This window comes from Triturus cristatus, chromosome 6 (assembly GCF_964204655.1).
Source record: "Triturus cristatus chromosome 6, aTriCri1.1, whole genome shotgun sequence".
Taxonomy (NCBI): domain Eukaryota; kingdom Metazoa; phylum Chordata; class Amphibia; order Caudata; family Salamandridae; genus Triturus; species Triturus cristatus.
Window position 1 is genome coordinate 981,825,511 of NC_140589.1, and position 27,864 is coordinate 981,853,374.

General features: G+C 40.4%; 1 protein-coding gene across 6 annotated transcripts in view; it reads right to left on the reverse strand.

Annotated features, from left to right (window-relative positions):
- Positions 1-348: 348 nt before the first annotated feature.
- RRBP1 (ribosome binding protein 1) overlaps positions 349-27,864 on the reverse strand; it is a 250,849-nt gene continuing 223,333 nt past the window's right edge. For 2 of the 6 annotated variants that reach the window (XM_085611754.1, XM_085611755.1), the window contains exons 25-31: positions 18,360-18,431; positions 17,729-17,824; positions 16,483-16,566; positions 9,876-9,968; positions 7,400-7,483; positions 3,758-3,853; positions 349-811 (exon numbers count right to left, since the gene is read on the reverse strand). In XM_085611754.1, coding sequence (XP_085467880.1) covers positions 773-811; positions 3,758-3,853; positions 7,400-7,483; positions 9,876-9,968; positions 16,483-16,566; positions 17,729-17,824; positions 18,360-18,431 — 564 coding nt within the window. In that variant the 3' untranslated portion in view covers positions 349-772. Of the gene's footprint in view, positions 812-3,757; positions 3,854-7,399; positions 7,484-9,866; positions 9,969-16,482; positions 16,567-17,728; positions 17,825-18,359; positions 18,432-27,864 lie in introns of all 6 variants that reach the window. The other 4 variants (XM_085611752.1, XM_085611753.1, XM_085611756.1 and 1 more) reach the window with 2 other exon arrangements.

The following is a 27,864-nucleotide window of genomic DNA, read 5'->3' on the forward strand; positions in this document are numbered from 1 at the left end:
TATTGCGAGGAAAAGGAATATGGCAGTGGGGGGAGGGTTAAAAACAAGGGCAGATGTGAGTGTAGGAGAGGAAGACAGCTAGAACGACAATCCTGACAGTGGGTTGGCAAACTGGGGGATGGGGAAAGACAACCCCACTGTACTCTTGAGGGGTGGCAACTTCAAGGAATTTCCCTCTAATCAGAGAGCTTGAGCACATGAGGTTTCATCTCATCGCGCCCTCACTTTACTTTTCCCATTTATGAAGAACGATACAGAATGTCCATTTTTATACAACTATCAATCATGTCGTTCACATCATCACTGCATTTTCGTTCATTAATTCAGTAAATTAAATAAGACACCATCTTGGCTGCAATCAGGCTTTATTGGCATTAGAGATCCAAAAAATGAAGATGCTCATCTTAATTGCTTGCAGCTGTGTACCTTACATTCAGGTTTCCTTTCGCTCCAAAATAAACAAAAAAGAAACAATTGCACAGATTAATGTACAAAAGTACATGCTCATCCCTTTTCATACATTTATGTATTTAGTTAATACATAGGGGTAGAGGTTTGGTTTTGGCTTACTGACACAGTCAGAGCTTTCCTATTCGAATGTCTTTAAAAAAACATTTTAAAAAATTCATGCTTGCACTGTTTTATTTTGTAACAAATATTCTGGCTCACTAATAGCTTTTATTACTTTTATCTACAGTCAATCGAGCATATATTTCAGGAATGTGTAAGGCAATATGGTAAGTTGATAGTGGGCACCAGGCTCGTAAGTGAATCAAACAGATGTTCCATCCTTTGGTTCTTCACTGCTCCCCTAGAAAAGAAATGTATTTAGATCACTTTGTATGTCAGATAACGTGCTCAGTGCCACAATCAGGCCAGGTTTCATCCCAATTTGATATGACAAAGCTAAACAAAGGTTAGAACAACAGCTTTCTCATACTTGCATATCCTGAGCCGTTAGCACGGCCATAAACAGTAGCCATTAATTAAATCCTTTGGAAATGAACAACCATGCACATCCTACATAAAGAAAGAAACAATGTAACATGGAAATCTGCAATCCCTGTTTTCCCTTGTTTCTACCATGATTATTGCAGTCCAAACGTTGCCTTGTTAATTATCTGTAATAATTAAATGGCACCGCTATACTGTGGTAATAATGTATCACACTAACTGTGACGTCAAAGGGACAATGTAAAAGGCAGCTTCCTGAGCAGAAACTTAATTTGCAACCGCCACTCACACCATTAAAAGTCAGAGCTTTCCAGCTCACTTTATTTTAGCTTTCACTGAAAATTATTTTTTTTGTGTCTGACAGACACCATAATAGTATTATATTTGTATTTCAATGCTACAAATGGACTCTAACACCCTACTTCTTTATTTTGCCAGAGGCTCAGAAGTAACCTGAAGGGAAAATGTGCTATTCTGCAAAAACTGTAAATAAACACCTACTACTGGAGAAGAGACATTGATCTCCATATTCTTAATCTCAAACACGGCTTACACAGCACATCACATGAAAACCATTTACATTGTTTACAGCAAATTACAAGTGGTGTTTTGGTAGGTTTACTTTTACAGTCAAATTCGACTTGTATTCCACATATCTGTGACTCTCATCAGAAATACATGCAACCACATATGTAGCATAGGGCTGGTAGAAAGCAAGAGGAGAAACATGTATAATAAGAAATATAGCACCACATACCAAGCATTTAAATGATTTGCAGTTCACCTCCACGTTTTGTGACCTTAAAAAAAGTAAGTCTTGAATGACTTTCGATATCCTTATAATGTATAGTGGATGTTCGAAATTGGGTTTCTGGATGACCAGGTTTGAGCCCTGGTCAAGCAGCAACTGAAATCCTAGTCAGGGTAAGGAACAAGCAAACCTCAAATTGACCTGTGCTCAACCCCCTAGTAGAACAGCCAGGCAATGTGGAAATTATTTGTGCAAATGAAAAACAGAGAGACCAATTGTTTCAAAAAGACTAACCCTCCTAAAGGAAAAAATATATAGGTTTTCTTATAAAACCCACACCCACCAGGGTTACACTTTGGTGGCATGCTTCATCATCGGGTCCATCCTGTTCCGATGTGGAATTAGGCACGCTAAGACCTACGAGCACTTTGGGTGTATCCAGATGGTAAAAGAGGTGGAAAACAATAGGAGTGGAAATGTTTTATGGAGAGTGAGAATAAAAATACCTGCCCAGTAGGAGAACCACTATTTATTCTGCCCTCTGGTAGGTATAGTTAAAAACAAGGGGGAAATGAAAGGGAAGACATTAAGGTGCCTGCCTTTCTAAATGGTCAACATGTTTCAAGCCAAACTTCATAGGCTTTTCATCAGGACCAAGGCACACTAACTCCCTGATACCACTTCTGTTATGCTAATAGTGCACACACACTGCATGCCAAACAGTTCTATTTTAGTTTGTGCAGCAACCACTTGGTAATTACTGCCTGTAACCCTGAGAATACATAAGGGGGGAGTTCATCTGTACAGCCATATACATGAATCTATCACTGTTATTACTGCAATATATTGTGCATTTCGTATTATTCTCAGTGTGCCCCACTGTTGTGATGAAATACGCGAATATGCGGAGATCAGTCACAATTTTGGAAACCCAGCAAAAATCTAATGTTCTGCATGTTCTTTTCAGAAGTCCTTCTTTGCACAACATCTCGTAACTTGAAAGCACTGTATTAATTCTTGCAAGGAGGTCAGTATTATGAACACATTGATATCAGCAATACAAGTCACTGATTAAGCATTTTCGTTCAAGAGAACTACAAAATGTTTTCCCGGCTTCTTATTTTAGTTTATAAGTCTTGATTGTTGATTCCCTCCACCACTTTCCGATAATATTTGACCTCTAAAAGTTTTTTTTTTTTTTTTAATTTAGCAATGCTTTAGAATTCGTCCTTCTAGCATCAGGTGTTGATTTGGATGGATTCTATGCGTTGCTTATGAACATACCAAAACATACGACTAAAATGAGCAGTCACAGAGGCTGTGTTACTTCAGAGTAAAAAAAAAGTGTATTGGTCTAGCGGAGGTCAAAGATCACCGGAAACCAAAATCAATAGAAAGGTCATAATTGGATTAAAAATAAGAACAATGCCTCAGTTCCAAATATGTATTTACTGTTTGGAACTTGTCAGCAAATATTTACTATAGGGGTTTTTCTTCTGCAAAAAAATTAATGAGCAAAGAAAGAGAACATTTATTTCCAATTACTTTGTTCTTTTTTTTTTTTTATTTATTTAAATTAAAGAAACTCATTATTCTTTTCTTTAGTTTTTTAGTGTCCGACCTTTGAAATTTTGTTACATGCATGCAATACAAAAAGAATTAGGACGTGTACCGTAGTTAGTAGGGAAGAAAAAACAAATAACTAGCAGACTGTTTCTTGAAGAAGACCTCGCAGTTTCTTTACACTTTCTCTTTCCTTAGCCAGTTGTTCCTGGGTAGCTTTCAAAAGCTGTTGCAATTTGGTAGCAGCTTGACACAAGTCTCCTGTTAGTTTCTTTTCTTTCTCAAGTCTTACCTACAAAATTACATGGGGGGGGGGGGGGGGGGCAAATGGTTATTCTGAACAAACCATGCAAATTCTAGGAAAGGGTCTGAGCCTCATGCCTGGTTAACCCAACAGAGACTGACTAGTACTGATCTATTATTTATATATAACACACACTCCAAAGTTAAAATGTAAACAATCTCATTAATTTAGCAGATGACAATTACCTTTAGCTGTTCAACCTCTCCCACGTCAGAGGTTAATTCTCCCTCAAACCTCAGTTTCGCCAACTCGTCTCTGATGCTGAAAGCAGATACTGCAGCCTTCATGTGAGGACAGGATAAAAAAAAAAAGTTAAACCGAACTTCAGAATAACACGATTAAAAACATTATGCACTTTTGTTAAAATTAATTGTATGATTTCTCCTAGAAGTAAACTGATTTACATTGCATGGTATCATTAAAAAAAATTCTTTATTCTATACTGGTGTAATACTTTTAACAACAGTACACTATCTTCAGTGAGACGAGACACTTTCAGCTAGATGCTTCTCCTTTTTCACAGAATTATCAACATCTTGATTAACAATTTTGTTTTTAGCTATCAGGAATTAATAAAATACTTTGTTTTAGGAAAGCTCTTAAAACCTACATTTTTCAACTCTAACGGATGTTCTTTAATCATTCCTACTCAGCACTGTCAGTGTCAGGACAGCATTGTGGTAACAGTGAACTCAAGAAACGGACATAATGCAAACTAATATGGAATCTATAAGATTTAAGACTGAATCTACTAGGCAGGATTTTGAAGCAGAAGAATGCATGTGCACTCCTCAACGGTGTGAAAGCTTTCAAAGGTAGGACTTGGACAAAATGTCTGAGAGGCTTTAACAATTCTTTCAGAGCAAAAGAGGTTTGTGTGTGGAGTATGAAGTTATGGTATATGTACAAACTCATCCATTATTGTGCATAAGAGAGGCATTCATTGGTGGGACATAAACTTCCAGATGTATTCAGAGTCTGAATCAAATCTGTGTCTTGTTTTAATAAATAACTATCAGACTGCTGGAGATAGTAATGAGATGTTGAAGATGAATGGTGAGAGTGAGGGTGCTTGAGGCTCACCACCAACCACTTGTTTCAAAAAACAGATTGTAAATGTGCCTAATGGGAACAGTGTAAGAAGACAGACTTGATCATTGAAATGCTTGTAGAAGGCTCCACGATGGATGTGTAAAATTAAAATATTATGGTTGGCGGTGTAAAAGGTCGGCAACTGACGAAGAAGTCTTAAGGCACATACTTGCCCATGATCTCTGGCAAACAGCATTTCCTCCCTGATATTCATCATGGCCATTTCAATGCCCCAGTGAGGCCTAAAACCCGACGGCATGTTATTAGGGAGTGTATTTGTTTTCAGGTAGAATGAACGAGACGTCAATACCAACTCAGAGATCTTTGCATTAGATTGCAAGCCTAAGACGGATCTTTAGTTTGGCAGGTGCTATAGTTTGTTTGGGGAAGTGGGCTCACAAAGCAAGTTTATATTTTGATTGACCTCGCCAGACCATTAGGGATGCACCAACTATCTTGTGACATATAGCAAGATTCCCAAAATGTCACTTTTGATGCTTACCATTGTAAAGATTAAGGTGAGTGGCAGCCCGTTTTGTTTGATGGTGTTTTATTGAGGTGGTGATCTTTGAAACTAGTCAGAATCAAGGTAGCAGCATACTGGCCAACACTGGCCTGATTCACAACATTCTTACAACTAAAGAAGAAGCTAAAGGAAGACGTCAGGTCTTTGCACAGCTTTTGTGATGGTGCACTTCTGGTGTGTTAGGAATAACTATGATCCTTTCTAAATACTTCTGAAAGAGTACTGTAGAATAATTGAATATTTGAATAATGTGAGAAAAGAGGAGGGCATTTTTACCTCTGAAAATGGCAGTGCTGTATCTACAGCATGCTCAGTTCGATCAGCACCTTTTGAGGGCTCTGACCCTTTGCTTCGGAAGTAGGAGCACCTCAGAGAACTAATTACTGCAGTGCCAAGGCTACCTCACCACAAACTAAGAGTAGCATTGGGATTTGGTAGAGATGACCAAGGATGATTAACAGATCATCAGTGGAGGAAGGGGAAAGATCAGTGAACAATGTCAATAACCAGGATATGTTACGGTTTCTTATCCAAAAAAGGCAGTTTGGTAACCTTCAATGGGAATTCATATAGCACTGTGAAGGGAATGCGAAGATGACATGACATAGCAGGACATTAGCTGGCTCTTGGTGTTGCTTGGTGTTTGAACTGGTGAGAAAAGCAGATCTAGCCTGCAGCATGCATTGTTCATAGGAGTTTTGATCAGTTTGAAGATTACAAGTTATCCAGGACTTGAGCATAATCATTGTGGAGATGATCCTCCCAAACAATAAGGTTGCTGGGTACGAAGTTGTAGGAGGAGGTCGAAAGGATACATTCCATCAATTCTAGATCAGCTGGGAAAGCATGAAAAAACTGTCTAGTTGGGTGGTAGATCTTTAAACAAGCACTTACTCATGGGATGATTTCTTACCATGTGTCAATTGACAACCCCCCTTTTTTTCATTTTATAGATTGCCACAGTTTGTTCTTGAATGTTGTGTCAGGCAAATAAGCAAGTGAGGGCACAGATTTCAAATAAATAAAAGCACTAGCAGGATCAATAGAAGTGACAAGTAGATTGCTATGATCTCATAAAATTGAATTACAAATAATGAGAACGGGGCAAAAAACACAACCACACTGCACACAATCTTCATCCGTATGCACATAATATCAGAAAACTCGAGAGGCTTTTTACATTCAACTTTCAAGCATGTTCATAGATTTTTAAGAGACTCATGAATGGGAATTGCCTTTTTTGTTACAACGAACTAGTGCACACTTAACATGGGGGAGCAACACACACCACATCTTTAATGCAATTACATATCTAGTAGCAGCTACATTAGAAACTGAGTGACACAGAAGGAACTAATGTATTGCTTCTGTGCTATTTGCAAAAACGTCCCCTGACAATTAGGTCTTGTGATATGAACATTAAAAGAAGTTCAGAAAAGCTATTTAAAAACAATGAAATCCAGTCTTCCACACCTTTTATTGGGTTACACAGACAATGCATGTTACGAAGTTATTGTACGTATGGTTTTGAAGTTCACGAAGAATGTCTGCATTATACCATTTTAGCATGCAATTTGTTTACAGTGAGTGTAATAAAAAAGGTGCCAAACACTTGAGATTTTGGTTTTCAGACATGACTAACATGGTGTGGTACCTCTCGTACGCTGGTTGCAATTTATTATGTGTACTGAATGCCATGACCCAAAGTAAAACAGAAACAGCAATACATACTGGGATATTTAATCTCTTGGTTTTTGGATATTTTCTGTGTGCGAAACCACTGCTCTAGATGCTTTTCAGAGAAGTTAGCAATTCTAGTACACGGCCCATCCTTTCGGACAAGGCACGCTATGGACAATATCTTTTCTTTCTAATTTTTCTGACATTCACGGATGAAAAACTATCAACTTTTAGAAGTACAAACATTACATTACAACACACCACAATGCGGTCTAGGTTTGGATGGGAGTTATATGGTTACAGCACCTTTTGACCTCACTTTAGCAATGTGTCAACAAAATATCACCTTATAACAAGGGAGACTATAAGCCAATACAGCAGCCATTTCACATGATTAAAGTTCTAATACTGTTACTAACACATGAATCATAACTTACACAATTCTCAATCTACACATTTACTTTGTGTGCATACTAACAAAACACAACTATCAAGGCAGGATCATTCAACAAATGCCTTCATTTAGTACCTCATCAAACTCTTCGGCTAATTTCTCCCTAAGCGTTTGCTCTTCATTCAGACTTGCTTCTGTTTGCTCCAGATGTGCTTTCAACTAAGCAAAAGCAAAAATACCTTGAGAAAAATAATATCTAAACAAAACACAGTCAACATGCAAACCAATATATCAAAGTGCAATACATGTTTTTCCTTGTAGGCACATCTATTACTAAAAAGATGTTTGAAGAATTTTAATATTTTAAAAAAAACTGCTATGGATTACCACAATGAACATAAGGCAAGTTCCTTGACGATTGAGACTAGACACAGGAAGCTCCTGAAGGATGTGTTTTTTGTTTGCAGGCTTAATCTTAAAAATTGTGCTTATCCAATAGTTTGAATCACAACACTTGGAATAGGTCTACAGTGTTACTAACTTTTTTGCTGTAGCAAGAGAAAGGACCTAATAGGATGAAACAAAAGCAGGGAGTAGTGAATTACAAGTAAGTGACAACAGAAAATGTAGATATAGTAAGTAGTGGATTCAATAGTTCAATGGGTATTTCTACTGCTTTAAAATAATCAGTGACTGGTTAGCATTCATTAACAAGCGCTGGCAATGTTAATCAGTCTCTCTTGTATGTAAAGGTAAGCAAGACCAAAAGGCATTGCCAATGATTATTTTTTTGGAGCTGTATTATTTCTTCATATATGTATAGCCGTGGTAGCATGGTCCACAAAGAAATATATTCGTTTACCAGCACTAGTTTGTGCTGCTGATTTTCTAGTGATAAGCAGGTGGCTCTAAAATGCAGCAAACTGATGTTATTTAAAGTGGCTGTTTGGATGTATTGCTGCTTTCGCAGTAGGACGAAATGAGAAAGAGACCACCAGAGAAGCAACCGTCATTAACAAGAAGGCCATCCTATCTCGACCAAAATAAATTAATGATATTGTGACACCTCACAGCGCTTTTTTAAATCAACTCGGCTACAGCCACTGAATCTGGTATGTGCTAACGAATGTCCAAGAATGGTAACCTTAATCATTTTCAAGTTTTGCCTCCAGAGTTCCCCAATAAGGATTTACGATTTTCATACTGCGTTTATTAAAAGAGACCACATTAACATACTAAATCACAAATGTAGGTAAAGATTGACAAAATCTGTTCTCAAGAATAACCAACAAAGACTGATTAAGGATTGATCACCCGACTAGGGATTTAGGGAAAAATTTGAATCTTCCAGAGTTAATTACGTTGTAAGCCAGGAAGCCAATCTGTACAGCCATCCTGGCTTCACTCTGACCCTGCATTAAGTACTGAGATGCAATTGATTTTCTAAGAGCCAATCACCAATCATCATCATCAACAGCTATATTAGGCTGGTGATTAGTACTGAAGCCAGAAAGCTGTGGTCTAGCATCAAGTGTATTGTCATAGTACCAGTTCAAAATTCACAAATGCTCCAATAATCCCATAATGCAGGTGAAAAAAGAGAAAACTCAAATCTCAATAGAACTAACATAGTTTGAAAAAGGATCCATTAGCCACCATGCAGAGCGGAGTTTTGGGGGACAATGAATCAACACAGATTATTAAACACTGCGATTTGTTTTCCCCTCAAAACTTAAGAACAGTAATTGAAGTAAGATTTTCTTCTAAACATTCTATGTAGAATGGCTGTTTTGAAATATATAAAGAAAACATTTAATCCACAAAAGCTATCACTGGTTTGCCTTCTAAATTTCCAGAAAATTCTCATGGGTTGTTGCAACTGAACATCTGTGGAGCTCTTGGACGATCTTGCATTTTATTGTCCTAATTCATTGTCACCTTTTGGGTCTTTCTCTTATATATTAGTTTTGGATCTCAAAAAACACTCAGTCTCAAGTTAACTGAATTAACAGTGCAGCTCATTTTTCCTTCTTTATCCACCCTGCTACTGAGGACATTGCATTAGGAAAGCTAAAGCAATAGCTGTTAAAAGATGTCAAACAGGAAAATGTGAACTATCAATAATTACATTTAAAAATCACAATCTATTTGAGAGGCATAGGCTGCCCTCTGCAATTTACAGAAGCAGCAAACATAACTTTTAATCACTGATCAGTTATTCCTAACTGAAAGAATTGCTGTGCCTTAATCTGGCAATATGCACAATGGTTAAGTGGAGAAAGGTCAACCACAAATTAAACTTGTACTCATTAATATGCTTGCAAATGTTGATCTAGAAACAAGTAAACTTTCAACACATACTTTTTAATGAAAGTTTCAAAACCCATTAATATCTTTATTGGGTCTTGAACGTAATCATGCTGTTAGGTAAAGGTGTTATAAGAGTCACTCAATTATGTGGGACAAGAAATATTTACAGATGAAACATATATACAAATAGCTTGAAACTATGGGGAAAAAAGGTTCAAGTCATAACAAAGAAAGTGAAATTTCATGCACATGCAGAGTGTGAGACCAAGCACTTGGGAAAATAATGTCTCACCACCCTAACCTCGCCAGGTTCTTGCTCAGTTTGGGCAGCCTGTGACACAACTACTTCTTCTTCATGTACATGAATCTTCATCTCACTCAAATGTTGTCTGACCTGAAACAAGGATCAGCAAGCATTGCTCAATACATGAAACTGTCGGTGCCCGGCATACCTTTACGGTGCCAATAACAATGATCAAGTATAAAAAAAAACTTTCATTATAAAATGTGAGGGTTTGCAGAATATTGAAAATAGTATAGTGACATAGCAGTTCAAACATTACTGGGCAACTTTCAAGTTGTAACCAAAAAAATTCTTTTAACTAAAATTCAGTTGAACATTAGTGTTTGTAAAATTTAAGGAATAATCACTGAAAATATCTCACTCTAATGCTATAGCACAGCAGAATCAAACTGGCATGAATATCCGTGTAATAATAAAAGGTTGTGTGCAACAAGTGTTGTATCAATGCTTTTCCGTAGGATACAATGACCAACTGACAGTGGAACAGTTTCATGTTATTAAAACTGGATCAGTCATAAAAGCAGGGCTGATTCAAGGAATTTAGGTTCTGTGCAATATGGAATTCAATTTACAAAGTCGAGTAGAATTAGAATGATATGTGAATGGTCAACAGGCAAAGATGGCAGCCCAAAAATTCAGAACTTCACTGCCGACCTCCGTGCAATCCAGCATAAGCTTGCGCTAGTGGACACAGGCTGGTGAGGAGAAACAAGGAATAGTTTTGCTGTCTCCCTCAGGCACAAGCAATCACCTTTCCTCTGGTCGTGGGTCCCTGAATGGAGTGCCGACCTACAACAAGAAGCCCACGTAGTGAGAGGAGCAGGCACCGCTGATTGGAGACCAGTGACCTTCCCAGAGGAGAGCAAGGGGCCTAAAGCTGTGGCTCCTTGCCGATACAGCCACGCTGGTGCCACCAGCATCAGAGGGAACCAGAGGAGAGAGAGAGAGAGGTGTGAGTTGGGGCTAGCAGTGTCTGACCGGCCTACCTTTGAGGGGCGTGGCAGGCGGTGAATGCGCCCAATTTTGCAGCAACTGTTTGAATCTCCAGGCAGCGCTGCGATATGAGGTCGAGACTGGAGGTGAGAAGCCTCCACCACCTCCCTGGGAGAACACAATGTTGTGGGCCTGGGCAGTGATGCTGGCAGTGGGGACCACCATGTGAACGGCCTGGGCCCCCGCAAGCCAGAGTTGTTGCCGGCCAGTCTTGAAGAGGAGGCATTAGCGGTGGACAGTGGAACATTTTGTTGGATAAGACTCCTGGGGGGTGGCCCCATACTGAGGTCCACAAATTTACTCCAGTCGATCTTAAAAGACTTACATGACACCATATGCAAAAATAGAACGGCAACCCCAACGCAGGGGAAGATAGACAAGTTCACCTGACTCATGGTGGATGAACAAGAGAGCCACGTGGAGGGGTCATTGCTTGCCAGCACTCTAACAGCCTCTGCTTCCTCCATACTCCAGGCCATTCAAGATTCGAGAACTTCACAGGAGGGCATGATTGGCATACTAAGTCTAGACTTGTCCCTGCTCTGCAAGGACCTCTGCAACACAGTCGAGCAGGTAACCAAGGAGGAGGGGTGGCTTTCTGAAGTTGAAGACCCGATCAAAACCTTACCAACCACGCTTGTGGCACTCCAACACAGGGTGGGGCAATTTGAAGCTAGGACAGAGGACAGGTCAAGAAGAAACAGCATCTGCATAGTTGGGGTCCCTGAGGGTATTTAAGGGCCCTGGCCCACCAGCTTCATACCCAACTGGCTCCAATCATGGCTACCAAAATCGGAATTGTGTACATGTTTTTTGGTGGAGCGTTTGCAAATGTCTTTGGCAGCAAGGCCGCCCCCATAAGCATTCCCGAGACCAATCATTGCAAGGATCCTAAACTTTGTGGACAGAGATGTCATCCTCAGAGAAGCTTTGAAATTGGGCAAACTGCTATGTGGTGGGGCCAAGGTTGTGTTTTTTCTGGACTACACAGTGAAAGTTCAGCAGCAGCACCGCACCATCCAAGCGGTCAAGGAGAACCTCAGAGCTATGCAAGTTAAGTATATACTGCAATACCCAGTGCACCTTGGGGAGAGGATGTGGTCTAATGGCTAGGGTGGTCGACCTCGAAGCTGGGGAACCTGGCTCGAGTCTCGACAGACGCTCAACCTCCTGTGATTCTGGGCAAGTCACTTAATCTCCCTGTGCCAAAAAAAATAAAAAATAATGAATGTGTCCGTCTGTAACGTAACTGGTGCTCATGTAAAGTGCTCGGATACCTTCAGGTCTAGTTTGCGCTATATAAAACATCTACAATGACAAAACATGGTTATTTGACACCCCATTGAAAGCCTTGTCCTGGCAGAGCAACACTCAAACTTTGGTCAGGCGATACTCACCTCTAGCTACCCCATGCAGAGACCCAGCCACAACCTCATGGCGACAGTTACCCCGGCGCACAAGGAGAAAACAGGCAAAGACACAGATCAGAGGAGATGATGTTGTATTAAGCAACTACGACCGACGTCACTAGAAGGCTTCCCAGACAAGCAGAGGAGGAGGTATAACGGTCTACATTGGCCACTTGGGCCCTTTGTGTCTTCCATAACCTGTGGACACAGCGCGTTGATTGGTGATACATGGCAAACCTACCCCCTGAATTGTTATTATATTGTTGGGTGTTACTGTTGAGTTTTTTTCTTTGGGCGACAGATGCGTCATGGGGGTGGGGGTTTAGGGAGGAAGGGTGTTCGGTCGTTGCTGGTTGCAGCACTAAATCAAGGTTTTGATTGAGTTTCCTTATTTTTTTTTTACCATATTCAATGTGCCGGACTTAACACAGGTCACCTTCAGACACACATCTTGCAACACCAGTTACAATGGTTTCAGTCCCAGCTGCGGGACCCTCGGGAGAGGGGCACACCATAGTCACTTGGAATGGGAACAGGCTGAATTAGAACACTGAACAGGGGGCTACCGTTGCCTATGCTAAAAGACCACATCCAGTGGTTCTTATGTTGCAGGAGACACACTTGCTGGGCACAGAATGTTCCTTCTTAGGAAGATATGGCTTCTCGAGGTTATATCATTCGGGATACACTAGGGGCACTAGAGGAGTGGCAATATTGTACAGGAAAATGTTCCCCTTGGTGGTACATGAAGTCCACACTGACCCCCTTGAGCGCTTTTTGATGATATTTGGGGCTAAGGAGGGGTTGGCATGGTTGCCTGGTAGTGTATATGCCCCACACACCTACTAAACTAGACCGTGGAGGCACTATCATAACTTTTAACTACCATCCCAGCGAGCTTTACACCGAAAGGCGGAAATTTTAATGTGGTGATAGACCCACTGCACGGCACAATTTCTCTTTCACAGGCTCCCCGGTCCACGCTCCTTCGGATATGGGCCAACGCGCTGGGACTGTTGTTCATCTGGAGATAACACAACACACCAGAAAAACAAAATACATACAACCCCTCCCAACATGGTACTGCTTCCTGAATAGACTACTTCCTGATTCCTTCTTAAGAGATGCATCAACCAGATGCATATTCTCCCAAGAGGCCTTTTGGATCACTCACTGGTGTTGCTGAAAGTGGATGGCGGTGGGTCAGTGACCAGGGTGGCCAAATGCCTGGTACATCTTGGATGGTGAATTTAGAGAACAGCTCTGAACTACAATCATTGATTACTTTTAGCTTAAAAGCGGTACAGTCTTCTCACCAACCATGCTATGTTTCAAAACAGTCCTTAGAGGATGGGCTTGCTCATACATCCGCTGGAAAACTGAACACAGGGAGAGTGAGCTGCTCCGTGTTGAGAGCGAGATCACACAACTAGACCATGCGATGCTGGCCTCTCCTGCAACAGACATGTAACTTAGTCTTGATCAGGCCCGCTTCACACTGTTATGATTTGTAATGTACCCCAAGATAGGCCTGGGTAGTCACCTAACCTTTCACCTACATTTTCCCTGCCATTTTATTACAGAATGGTTTTTGGTATTGACCTTTTACCTAGTTAGGTAATGCATAAATGTCGTGTGGTTCCCCCCAAAACTAACCAAATTTATTATGCATGAGGATTCCTCAGAATCACAGCAGGATTACCATCTTCTGCATAATAACTATGTATAAGGGTCATCCCTTTCGTCATCCTCGGCCAACATGACACAGCAAGGTAAAACCCCTGAGGGAACCTTTTGGGTATATAAACACCATATCTTTGTTGGGGCAGGCAGAGGAGAAAAGGCTTCCATGCTGACACACTGACGTAAGATGCTGAGGTTCCTGCACGCTGATACTTCAGCACGCAGTGGTCTGACACCCCTCGCGTGGTGTGCTTCTCGAGACCGAGTCGGGGTCCTTCGTTCTCTCACACCAGGTAATGGGGTTGATTTTATCCTAGGGCGATTCTTGGCTATACACCTACATACATGCTAGGTATATTTAGGTGCATCTAGTTAGGGTTAGCATCGTAGGAGTATGCATTATTATTGGCATGCATTGATATACCTGCAAATATCTATTGTTTTAGCATTATGGTAGACATCTACCATCCATTTACTCTTTTGGTGCCTAGAATCGTTTACATCTGTTTCTGTCTTTTGGTTGTGGCCGCACAACTATTTTACACTAGAATGACGCTGGTTCAATAAATGCTTATTGAAAACGTTCCCATCGTTTATTCTGTGTATCCATCTGAAGACAAAAGTGAGCAAGAGTGACTGAGCGAAAAGTACTGTTTCCACAATCCCCGAGGGGAAGGGGTTGTCTTGTTCGATAGTTGCCTGAAACTATTCTCTTCTTGGTAAGTGGGGTTCATAGTTGCACTGTGAGCTAGCTGGTATACTGGTGAACATATCCGGCGGGAGTGTTTGGAAACAGTCTGGACACCAGTCGCACAGTTTATGTTGTCAAAACGCGCAGATCCAATATAGATTGATAGGAACCACACGACAACAATACTACGGAAGCTCTTCGCTTCAGCACACCTTGGACGGCTCAAGTCTCAGGGGAGGACATATGAGATGGGAGATAAAGCAGGCAAACTGCTTTTATGGCTCACATCTACTGACCACCCCGGCAGTTCAGTGGCCAAACTGAGGACCTCAAATCAGATAACAGTTAGAGGGGCAGACCACCTGGAGAGGGAGTTTGCCTTGCACTTTAAAACTCTGTATGCTCGGCTGGAACCTCCTCCCACTGAGCGATATCATCCTATCATCTGGATCTGCCCCTGAGATTTCTTTTGGCAGCAGAGAGCAAGGACCTAGATCTTTCAATTACAGCAGAGGAGATCAAGCAAGCAATCTCGTCTATGCCTTACTGGAAGACCCTGCGCCCAAATGGGTTTTCCCTTCGAGCTCTTCAAAAGATACTTTTTCCTATTGATCCCACACCTCTTGGTGATGTATGAGGATGCATTTGAAAGGAGAAGACTTCCCTGTGACCTTCTGATGGAAACAATTGTAGTGATCCTTAAGCCAGACTATCCCCTATAGGACTGTGGTTTTTATCCACCCAAATCCCTAGAAGTCAGAATTCTTGCTAAGGTATTAACCACCCGCCTTAGCAAGGTGGTGCACTCAGTGGTCCATTGCGGGGCAAATACCTCAGCAACTTCCATCCAGAGGATCTTTATTGTTGAAATCAGCAATTTTTACATTTCTATAATGTGCTCTTGGGTATTTCAAATTAATTTGGTGAATGGCTGAACTACAATAAAAAAAACTGTGAGCTGCAGCTTGGTTGATGCCTTTGGGAATAGTGTGTTTTTTGACAACAAACAAACACTATGTATCTCAACAAGCATCTGACAGACTTAACTTAGATCACTTTTATGGATCAACCTTTAGTGAAAAAAACTGATGAAAACACAGACTTATATTTTTTACTGCTTTCTCACTATTTTTCTTTTCAACAATTAATTTGTGTGTGAAAAACCATGAGCAATCTACATAAATGACAACTTGCTGGATTAAGAATTGTGTCTACTTTCCAGAAACTTATAGCTTTCTATGTTTATTATCCTTCCCCCTACACAATGAAAATGGACAGTAATGGTAAAATTAGGAACTATCAGCCCCCACTAAGAATAATACAAAAACTGTGGTAAAAATGATTTTGTATTAGTTCAGTCTACTCCTGCAAATGAGCGATCTTCATACAACAAACTTGATGCCATATTGATGGCAAGAAATCTTACTTGCATGGCTTTTTCCACATTTTTGCTATTTTTTTAATTTCTTTCAGGAGGCACCACAAACCAAGGGGTACATTTAGAATCCCCCATATGTAGAAAATGTTCTGAAGGCTTAACTTGTATCTACCCAAAATATAGAAAAGGGCTCTGCACAGAGGGAGAAAAACTTTAGCATTTAAAGTGCTAAAATGTATAGTCTGCTAATTTGCTGGTAGAAGCCAATTATACAAAAATCCAGTTCATATTACAATCCTAACAGCTTTTGGTACCCAAGTATCTGGGCATCCCAAACGCTTTCGAAAGTGCAGCAAAAATCTGTCAGTTTGTGTCGCTGTTATGAGCAAACGAAAACCGAGTGAAAATTGTGTTATAATTGCGTAAATTGTTAACAGGAAATTACATTACCAAAGAAAGTTCTTTGCTTTGCTTCCGTGCTTCATTTTTTGCAGACTCAAGCTGTTCCTGCGAATCTTGAAGGAGCTGCCGTAACTTTAAAAATGACAATGTATTACCTTAAACTTGCAACATCAAGTGAAGTATTTCATATTATTTTTACAATGATACAGTTTCAAACCACAACTCAATAACAGTCTCAGATTTTTTTTTTTTACAGAGGGATACTTCGGGTTAATGTGCATATGGACATATATTTCTACTTGCCACACTGTTAGCCAAGATTGTTTTCCAATTGTGCAGATACTGTGCTATTAAGCGAGAGTCTAACAAAGTGTGACTATTTCTGTGCAATGATTTTACCCCTAGAAATTACCACCTGGTTTAACAGGGCAGTCAGCATCCCGCAACCATGTCATACTGCTCCCCCCACTCTTGCTGTGTTCAGGCAAGTAGAACTGTAGGAAGAACTGAGCAGCACAGTTTAATGCTTGTGTAAAATACAACAATTTCTCTATGAGTATCTGTGCCTTACTTCTTCCTTATGTGCGAGTTACAGTCAGTGCTTTAAATGGGCAATTTAATGGGAGAGTACTGGCACTTCTCATGCGCAAGCAGGTACCCAGCAGAGTGAGTACCAGCACTTCTATATTATAGCCTTATAGCCCGCCGTAGCAGCTATTCTGGCTATTAAAGGCCCGCTGCAGCGTTAAAGGACAGAGCCGAAGGCGAGGGACTTTAACAAGGCAGCTGGACTTTAATAGCCGGTACAGCCCAGCTACGAAGGGCTATAAGGCTATTAGAACATTCTGCCACTAGAGGGCAGAACGCTCTAACAAATTAAACAAAGGCTTTAGGGAGCGCGAGGTGATTGAAATTCCCTCAGGCTCCCTGAAGCCTTTGTTCACAGCCAGAGCTGTGAACAAAGAAACATTGGAATGTTGGAACTCCGGGCTTATTCCAGCCATTATAAGAGCTTCCAACATTCCAATGTTCTAATTCCATTTAAAGCAATGGTTACAGTGAAAACCAGGCATGATACCACAAAACTCTTCTTTCAGTAGTTTCGAGGAGCAAGATACGCTGGCTCATAAAAATCATGAGTGGGTTAGTCTTACTCCTGGACATTCATGACCAAGGCATACTTGAACTGAGTAAGGCAAAACTACTCGTAGAAAAAGTTGTGTGAATTGTCCATTAGACTGAATCTGCTTTAACGTATGCGGCACGTTGCTCCATCACCCAAACTCACACTTACACTTTCAACTTCCTGTGAATAGTTCTGGCACACTGAGCTGGCGGAGTTCATCTGAGCATCTAGCTGAGACTCCAAGAGGGTGATGCATTCCTTCAACTACAGAAAGAAAATCTACGTTATTCCATGGTAAGGTAAAGGGCAAGCTCTTCCGAACAGGGCAGAAAATACAAAATCATCAAGTGAGTTCACTGTCTCCATTGGGAATTCAATCACTAATTTAGTCTGCCATAATTCAACTCTTTGAAGCCGCCATTCTTCTCACCTATTGCAATTCTATTATATATATTTTAAGTGGAAAAGGAGAGTGAGTGAGTGAGTGAGAGAAGTGTGTGTGTGTGTGTGTGTAAGTGTTTGTCTGCGTGCGGGTATGAGTGCATGAAAGTGTGCTCGAGCGAGCATGTGAGAGAAGGTGTGTCTGTTTTTAAGGTATGTGTGCAACACACAAAAAAATGTTCAGGAAAGTGGTGGGTGGAGCCTGTCCTTTAAAATATTTTTTTGACACAGAATATAATTGGTTTTGCAATTGCTTATTTTAATGGGAGGTGCACTGGGAACCATGTTCAAGTGCTTTTTTTTGTACTCATGGAAGCAGGAGATTCAGCGATAAGAAGTTTATATTCTGAACTCAAACCTGTTCAGTGTTTTGGAGTTCCAACTTCAACTTCTCCACAGTTTCTTCGAAAGACCGGATTTGGTTTTGCGCCTTTAAATAATAACAGAACAATAATATGAGAATATGTTAAACCTGTCAACAATGCTCACTTTACTAATCAGATGCATCATTAGCAATATTAGGATATATACCTTGTTTATTATGCAGTAAAAAGAAGAAATAACCGTCAACACGGCAAAGCAAAGTTAGGGAACTTGCAATTGAAAACAGGACAATGTGGGATATTTTATGACACAGATTATAAATGGAGTATTTTGACAAATGTGGAAAATTGATTTTATTTCTAGTACTGTACAGTACCTTTCTACATCATACTTGTACTGTAGATTACTAGATTCAGTGTTTATGCTTGAATTGAATCCCTCCAAAAAACGGCATTACTAAATGTGTAAATGCTAATATTGCCTTCACCACTGTGTTCATCTCAGTTGCTGAAGGATAAGTCCAGCATCAGGACATTGCACCCTCATCAACTGAACAGACCCCCGAGGAGTAATGGAAAGATTGAGAGGCAAGCAGGCAGCTCTTAAAATATGACTTATGTATTTACAATATGATTGTTTTCAAGGGGTTGTTTACTAGGTTTTATTTTTTGTGATGTTCTGTTAACTATACAATTACTTTGGTATATGCCAAGCGCACATCTGCCATTGGGACGTGCATAGGCAGAGGTGGCTAGTACTGGACTTTGAAATGGCCCCTGTTTAGCTTCAGCCCCTACAGCTCAAGCACAGTATTAGATAAGCTTCCTCTGCGCCCCAGAAGTAACACAGGACCATGACCCAGTCATTTGCTACAAAGGGAGCTCGTACACAATTTCTTAGTTTTAAAAAGTAGCCTTTTATACAATTGACAAAAGTTTTTATATAGTTCGCCCGCTATACCAGCCCCGCCACACGCCTTCTCATTTGCTAAACACATGGTGACCCCTTGATTTTCTCTAGGAAAAACAGTCATTAGCGCTTACGATTGTCCCGGTTTTAACTCCAGGATGGAGATTTGGCTCATAAAGCATCTAAGGTGGGTAGTATCAATCTCTTGCTCCACGCTTTACATTTGCTCATAATGTTTAAAAAATGTTCTTTATTCGTTTTGGATGAGATCCGTGTCTTTATTTCTACCTCAAAGAGTCATGCGATCTTATTCTGTGCCTGTCTCTCACGAGCTTGCCATGCTGGAAACCAGCCTGCATATTCACTTTCTTCATATATCTTTTGCAGATACACATTACTAGAGATATATCTTTGCTCATAATAGTACTATTACATTAGGCTTTTAGCTTTCCTAAGGTTCAGTTTGTTTGTATGGGATTTAATTCTTAACTTTTCACTGTCCTGATTCACTGCAATTTCTAACCCTGCTTTCTGGTCTGCGAGGTGCCTTTTACCACAGTATCTCTAGAAGTTATACAAGCGCGAAGGTAAGCTTTAAATGCTTCCCAAACAATTTCCACACTTATTGTGCTAGTATTCAATTTAAAATAATTAACAATATCCTTCAGAGTCTCAGAGCACCAAACTAAGGGGCCCATTAGGATAACGGGCGGATCGGGCGGTGGCGATCCGCCCGCTAAAAATCACCGCCCGCTGTTAATTTCCCCCGCCATGGCGGGGGGGACAGGGCCCGTCCGCCGGTTTTCTGCTGGTAGGCAATCCGCCCGATTGCCTACCGGGTGGAAAAGCATTTTATATGGTGGCGGTGTCTGGTAGACACCGCCATCCATATTACAATGCAGGCAGGCGGTTTTTGACATTGCAGGCCCGTAACGGGCCCCCAGGGATTCTGGGGTGTGCATATGGGGGTACCTATGGTACCCCCCTGCAGTTCCATGCACAACATGGCAGGCACCACGCGGTGCCTGCCATGTTGTGCATGGAAGTGCACGGCATGCCTTCTTGGCATTGCAGCGGGCGGTGCTGAGAGCACCGCCCGCCGCAATGTCAGGAATGCAGGATGCGCCCGCCAGTGTGGCAGACGCATCCTAATTTCACCTACAGGACCCCCGCACCAATGGCGGGCGGTCCCATTGCACGACAGATTGGCAGGCGGACAAAGTCCACCCGCCATCCTAATGATGCCCTAAGACTTCAAACTTCACTTTACTGAAGGTCCGTCTACTAATTTGCTAATCTAGTTTAATCCCAGTCACCACCATCACAACAAGTAGTCAGAAAAACAATATGGCATGTGGCTGTAACTAATTACGCCTAATTCACAGGAGGAGAGAAAGTCATCTAATCTTGCTGCAGATTTATACCTTTCTGAGACACAAGAATACTCGTGCCTAGTCAGAAATGTCTCTCGCCATAGAGCAGACAAAGTTAAGTTCTTCATATATTCGGACATGGACCTTGCCATTTTGGGCTTATTTTGTTTGCGCACATTTGTTGAAGAGCCATGCACTGGAATTGGGGAGAAAATGTAAATCCCCTCTCTGAATCAATTTTCCAGGAATAGTTATAAGTGTCTGGCATAACTATCAGAGGAGCTGGATCATCTACTATCAGAACAACTGTTGCTAAAATGTATGCTCTAACACTATTATTAAGGCCCATCTTCTCCTTTGGTCTGTTTGGGAAGAGATAATCTGATATTAAAGACGTTAATTTATATAAATCGCAACTTTCCCATGAACAGTCCTTGCACATGAAATGCATTCAAATACAGCCCACTGCTTGAACATTGTACAGCTCTGCTCTACCCCTTCTCGAAAATATGTTTCCTGAATTAATTATTGGGATAATGACCTTTCAGCCAACCCCCAATTGTTTTAGCCTTTCGTTTATTGTTCAGGACATTAACATTGAACAAAATCACTTTCAGATGATTTTTATGTGATTTCATCCCTTACTGCAAATAAGGCTGCACATCGGAAAACTATATTAAAAAAATCCTGCCTGAATAACCTTAATATAGGCAGATGTAACCAGGATTTTTGATTTGAACAATAACCATTGATATAATTTAAATCTTACATAATCAAGACTTGCTCTTTCTTTTACTTTATATGCAGCGCTAGAATACTTCTTTTTTTAAAGTGCACTGTCCTACCTCTACCCTACCTTTCCTAAAGTGCTTCATAAACATCTCAGCAATGCCACCTAGGTGGCTTTTACATCTTGCAACAAACAATGGCATAGCCAATAGGTCTCTCCTTTGGGACCTTATAAGTGTTTAGTTATCCAGCGCAATATCCTTGGTGCAACACCATCAACTGTTGCATGGCTAAACACTTATAAGGTCTCAAAGGCGAGGCCTATTGGCTATGCCAATACTTGTTTTATTATCCAACTGCTTGTTTATTACATGATTAAAAAAATGCCAAGATTTAAAAACATTGTTTTTTCATAACACATCCCAAGTCTTCTCTGCAGAAAGAACGGTTCATTTATCCCAGGATTTTAATATTAGGGGTGGGGGAGGTTCCAGTGCATCGCCAAACCATGTCTGAGTATTCTTTGGACTGAAGAGGAGAGTGTGAGTGTCTTCAGGCCAGCGGTCTGAGCCGCATTTCTCAGCAGTAGCAAATGACCTTATGGTAATGTCTGCACCAGATACAACGACTGGACGTCTTCAGGTAGCTAGAAATCACGAGAGCTGTCACGGATCTTTACCCCACACGCTACATTAAGAGGGGTCAAACAACATTTTGTCGAGCAAATCCTCCCTGTTTGAAGTGATCGTTGCCAGAGATGGAAAGATTACTCGGGAGGAGGGAGGATCCACGCTGTAGATAACAGTGCAATGTTTCACCAACTGCTCCCTTACCCCTTTCTGCTCTTTTTACGGTGCCTATGCGATGTTGTTTCCACAGCAAAATTAAAGTGTTAAACAAATTTCATTTCATTGATTGCTAAAACCTACGTTTTCTAAATAAATGTTCACTAAAGGCACAGGTATTCTTTATGCTTAGAGTAACAATCACTTTTGTATATAGCATCTTATACCACCTGCTGCCATCTCTAAGTGCTGTGAACAGTAGATGCTGCTATTGCCCATTGCATTGGTACTCAGTTTACTGAGCTCAGACTGCTGGATGGCCGAGTGGGCCTTGCCGGCATTTAAACATGCAGCCCAGCGCACGTTTCAGCTCAGTGAGCCATGCAACTGCTCATTTGCATCAGTGATACCAGCAGTTCACTGGTTGGAAGCCCGGAAAACTTTTCATCAGTGTTAGGACCTTTCCATTTGGCGACGAGGCATGGGAGAGCTTTTAAAATAAGTGTAACTACAAAACCAATATACAGCAGCAATCGATTTACAATACCCCAAAGACCGTGGTTGCTCTTGGAACAATAAGAAATGAACTCAGCGAAAGGCAGAGGACAAACCGAGCATTGAAATGCTCGCTGGAGAGCGAGGTGGAAGGACATCTACACAAATCACCAGCAGGCCTTAATGAATATTGGGGCATCGGGGTTCTGTCAGGCTTGACACCGCGTCCCAAGTAGCTCAAAGCCGCCAGCGCTGGGAAGGTGGAGGCCTTGGCGACTGTTCAACATTTGGGATTTTAGTTGTCATCTGGCATGCCAAGCAAGCGCCAACGAAAGAGTAAAAGGGGATTATCCGGACAACAAAATTAGTTACTGAATCTGGTGTTAATGAAAAGCAGAAGCGCTCTAATTCCAGGCCGCAGTCCCCAAGGTGCAGGAACGTTTATAGCTGCAGGAGTAAAATGTTGGCGGGACGAACAGATGGCCTGCCGTCCATGAAACTCGAAGCCGCCTAATCCCGCACGGCATCCTTACCATCACTCCGTTCCCACTCCAGAGTCACTACTAATGAACTGCCATCTTGTTAAAACAAGCGCGCCCCAGCGGCTGCGAAAGTTAAAGAGCACTCATGCATGCAGAGCGTTTGCCTTGCGGGAGCGAGCAGCGGCAGGCGCGATAATTACAAACAGATGGCGCCGCTGCTTGCTCCCGCAAGGAAAACGCTCTGCATGCACGAGTACTCATTGGAAACAGTGCAAAACATGCACGAGTTTCCAAGAAAGTACAGAGCGATTCCAAGAGGTCCCTACTAAGCAGCGCTTGCGTGCTGCGTATGCGAGACCTAAAAACCTAAAATGCCATGTTCAAAAGTAGTCTACCAAAGTGATTGCGTGCTTATATCCCTGAAATCCTTTCCCTCTCGCCATATTGTTGCACTATTTTAGCAAACGGGAAGGCATGTGGTGGGGATGGTATACTGGCCGAACTATATAAGAAGTTTGTATTTGTTCTGACCCTGAAATAGTAAAGCTAGTCAATCACATTATTAGTAGAGGTAAAATCCCACCATGATTTTATATATCAATGATGGTAAGTTTTTTAAAGAAAGATAAGTGCAGGTAAAATAATACTCTTAAGACCGATTAGTATTTTAAATGTTGACTATAAGATAGTGATGAAAGTGTTTGCAAATTGTAGAAGTAAAATTGTTGGAACAATTATCAACCAAGATCAATGCTGCTTTATTTCAGACCGACAATTGTCCTCCAACACAAAATACCTGGTTGAGGCTCTAGATTACTTTAAACAAAAGCAAATCCCCACCCAAGCATAGTTAGATGCCGAGAAGGCATTTGACTTGGTCTGTTGGGAGAGTCTTTTTATTATTCGTAAGGAATTTGGATTCCCCACTGATCATAACTAGAATGTATAAAGGTACAATAGGTCTACTAATTATAAATTATAAAGAGTCTTTTTATTGTATTTAACAACTTTTTATTTTGTTTTTAGTACGTATTTATTTATGGATTTTATGGACTATACTAGTAGAATTTATTATGGATTGTGTTTTATATGTATAGCATGTCTTTTATGATGCAAATCGAAATAAAGACCTTTTGACTGACTGACAGTGGAAATAGGCTTCTGTAAGGTTAATAGGGGAACAAGACAAACCTGTCCCCACTCCCCCATACCTTTTGCTCTCTTGATAGCACTACTCGCTATAGCCTTAAGAGCTCACAGGAGCATAGAGCCTCCTATAAGCAGAATGAACAAAATCAAACTACACGTTGACCCAATTTTTATAACCCAGTTTGGAGACCAGAAGATTTTTTTTTTTCATATTTTCCAATATTTTCAATCTGAGTGGCTACAAGATCAATAGGTTAAAAAACCGAAATTATATTATGCAACTGCACAATAGACACTATCTTTAGAATTCCATCCACTTGTAACCCTAAACAAGAGTGCTATTTAGGAATTTGCACAACAGAGAATACAAACAACTTACTTGCATGAATTAATCACCTCTGATTAATAAGATTAGGTTACTTTTTTGCCAACCGCTTTAATGGGACGTATTGATTTGATTTGTATGCCAGTTTTACCTTTTGTGCAATTTTTTTTATTCTCTGTGATTCCATGTTCCCTTCAGATGAAATTTTTTGAAGAGTTAGAGGGGATGTTTTCAGCTTATATCTGGGCAAATAAAACACCAAGGTTGGCACTAGGCACTTTATATAGACCTGTGAATGATGGGGCCTCGGCTTGCTCGACGTGAAAGAATACTACTTTGCAAATTCTGCACATTATTTTTATAGACTGTTTAAGCTTCACGAAGCATCAAAATGGGTAGACAGTTTTTTAAAAATTGTATTTAATATTACAGGAATAGTAGCTAGATGATTTCTTACATCTTACCAAATCACGCAAAAAGGTTAGATAAGTTGCTATAATGGTCCCTAAAACGAAAGGAGCAATTGTTAAAATATTACAATATGTAGCGTAACTTGTCTAATGGAGATTTCAATGGGCCATCTCCAATTAGTAGATAAAAAAACGCTCAAAGGAGGGAAAGTAATGGCTTTTGCTGCATTGCAGATTTTGTAAAATTTCAACACTTGGAAAAGCTAGTCCAAAATCGTACCCACCGTTAGATTTTCCAAAACCTCGATTCAATGGTCACTTACCAGTATAAAACATTTTTTAACAGAATTAGACCCTAGCAGAAATATCATCAGCATTGATTTATCAGAATATTTGATTGATATTTAAAACACGTGGATCTATGATGTACTGGGCAGGTACATTTTGAAAGAAAAGATAACCCAATGCTTCTAGTAAAACTCAACAGAAATGGCAAGTAAAGGAGGGCCTTCTGATTTCCGCAGAGGCTTGGAAGAAGAACAATTTGTTTAATTTCTCTCTGTTAAAGGGGGAAAAAAATTACTGCATACAATATTATACTAAATGATTGCTGTATAGAACACCAGTCTTACTCAATAAAATGAATCCCTTGATATTAGCAAGATGCGTTAGTTGTTTGATGGAGGGTGAGGGCGACTGGACACATATCATTTGGAACTGCCCTAAAATAATGGCGTACTGGGTCGCTATGCAGGAATATTGCCTACGAACAGTTAAGATGAACTTTTCAAACAATACCAAGGCAACATTATTGGGTTGTCAGACGCCAATATAAAATTGCTGCAGAAGAAAAAACGTTTTTTTTTTATTACTGTTCTAGCAAGATCAGTAATTCTGCAGAATTGGTGGTTTGATGTTTTCCCCCTCCTTTTAACACTGGCGGTCTAAAATGTTGAAAATTATGGGACTAGAACATTGTTGTGCACTAAGGTCAAACACATATAGTAGATTCCTGAGGCTATGGGATGATTTGGAATATGGAGGTTGTGTTTACCAGTGATAAAATGTGAGATAATGTGCAATATTTGGTTTTATTATTTTAAGCCATAAAGTGATGAGTCAGAAGAAGATGTGAAGGCTGTTTTCTATGAATGTATTGTAAGGTGAATTGGTGCCTTTTACGAACTCTTCCAACAATAGAAACAAATATTTCAAAAAAATAAAGACACAAGAGTTAAGGTTTTACAGAACATCCCACACAAGGCTGAATATTTGATTGGACAATGGGGCCTTCATGTCCTGACCTATTTCACCACCGGTAAGGCTTTGATTCATAAAATTGCAAACCTGTTTATTACAATTCGCCAAACTCAATTTGTGATTCAGTCAGATGTTTGGTTTTGGGAGTAGATACCGAATCAGTATTTGGAAGAGGTGTGTTAAGGGCATCGCTTCCAGATACCAATTCCATTAGGGATGAATAAATATTTTGTGAGCAATATCCGGTCGCAAAACAGGTGGTATGACATTCGCAAAAGGGAAGGAGTCCTCAAAGGGACCCCTTCCTATCAGTGAATGTTCACAAAAAAAGTTTTTAAGGAGCAGGCAGTGGTCTCTGGGACTAATGCCTGCTCCTAAAAAAAGGTCTGTGTAATTTTTCCTTTTTTTTTTTTAAACACATCTCGTTTTCCTTTAAGGAAAACAGGCTACTTAAAAAAAATGCTTTAATTATAAGCAATCACAGACATGGTGGCTGCTGACCCCAGCAGGTTTCCATGTCTGTGAATGTAGCCAATAGTAGGGGGTCGTAATCTGTGACCTACCTCATTCATATTAATGAGGTAGGTCGAATTGCACCCCACTACAATTCTGAATTTTGTGAACCGACCTATTAATACATAGGTCAGTTGGCAAAATACAAATGCATTCAGTAAAAGTTGGTATACCTTTTCCAAATCAATTTTTGTACATTCCGGACAAGAAATTGCAAACTGCAAATCCTTAATTGTCACAATTTAAGATTTCTTAACAGGAAACTTTGTACATAAGGACCTGGTGTTGTAATCACTAGCTCAAGGATGTTTCTTTCTTGACATTTTCAGAGATTTCCATTTTGGAGTGAAATGTGACTGGTGTAGATTTCCCTTAGTTACCACACTATTTGTACTGAGCAGTGTTGAAAGGATGTGCATTTAAGCGGTGGGGTGGGTGGGGGTGTGTGTGTGCATGTGTGTGTGCATGCGTGTGTGCGTGTGACTGAATCTCCAGTCACTGACCAGTAATGTTGAAAAAGGGTGACTGGATCTTGAGAGAGACCATTCTTCAATCTAGAATTATGTTGGAAAAGCATCATTTTAACTTTACAGTGGAACATGGACTAATTAATGCTTTGATCCATTAATTATTTACCATACATTCTTTTATATACTTGAATATTATTATTTGAACCATTATTTGTTTTCTAAATATCCTTGTACATACTTGAATATTAATAAGTGACCACAAAAGGCTTTTACGGTTTTAAGCAATTAACAAAATTTTACTGCTGACTTCTTTTATATCAAGGATAAATTGTTATGGTTTTAGCAAACAAACATTTGATTGATTGAGCGTGTGCATGTCTGTGTGTGTATATAAAAATATTTGTGATGTTATCTCAAATTACATCATTGATGACATCATCCAGGCTACTGCACCTCAAAGAGAAACAGTTTAGTACGGGGGGCAAGTCTCATTGTTTATGTTAAAAACTATTGTTAGAAATGACCCCCTTGGCTGGTAGACCCCCAGACCTTTTGCTTTCAACCCTACTGTTTGGTTGGTTTTAGGACTCTGTGCACTTTACCACTTCTAACCAGTGATAAAATATTGGTTTACACACA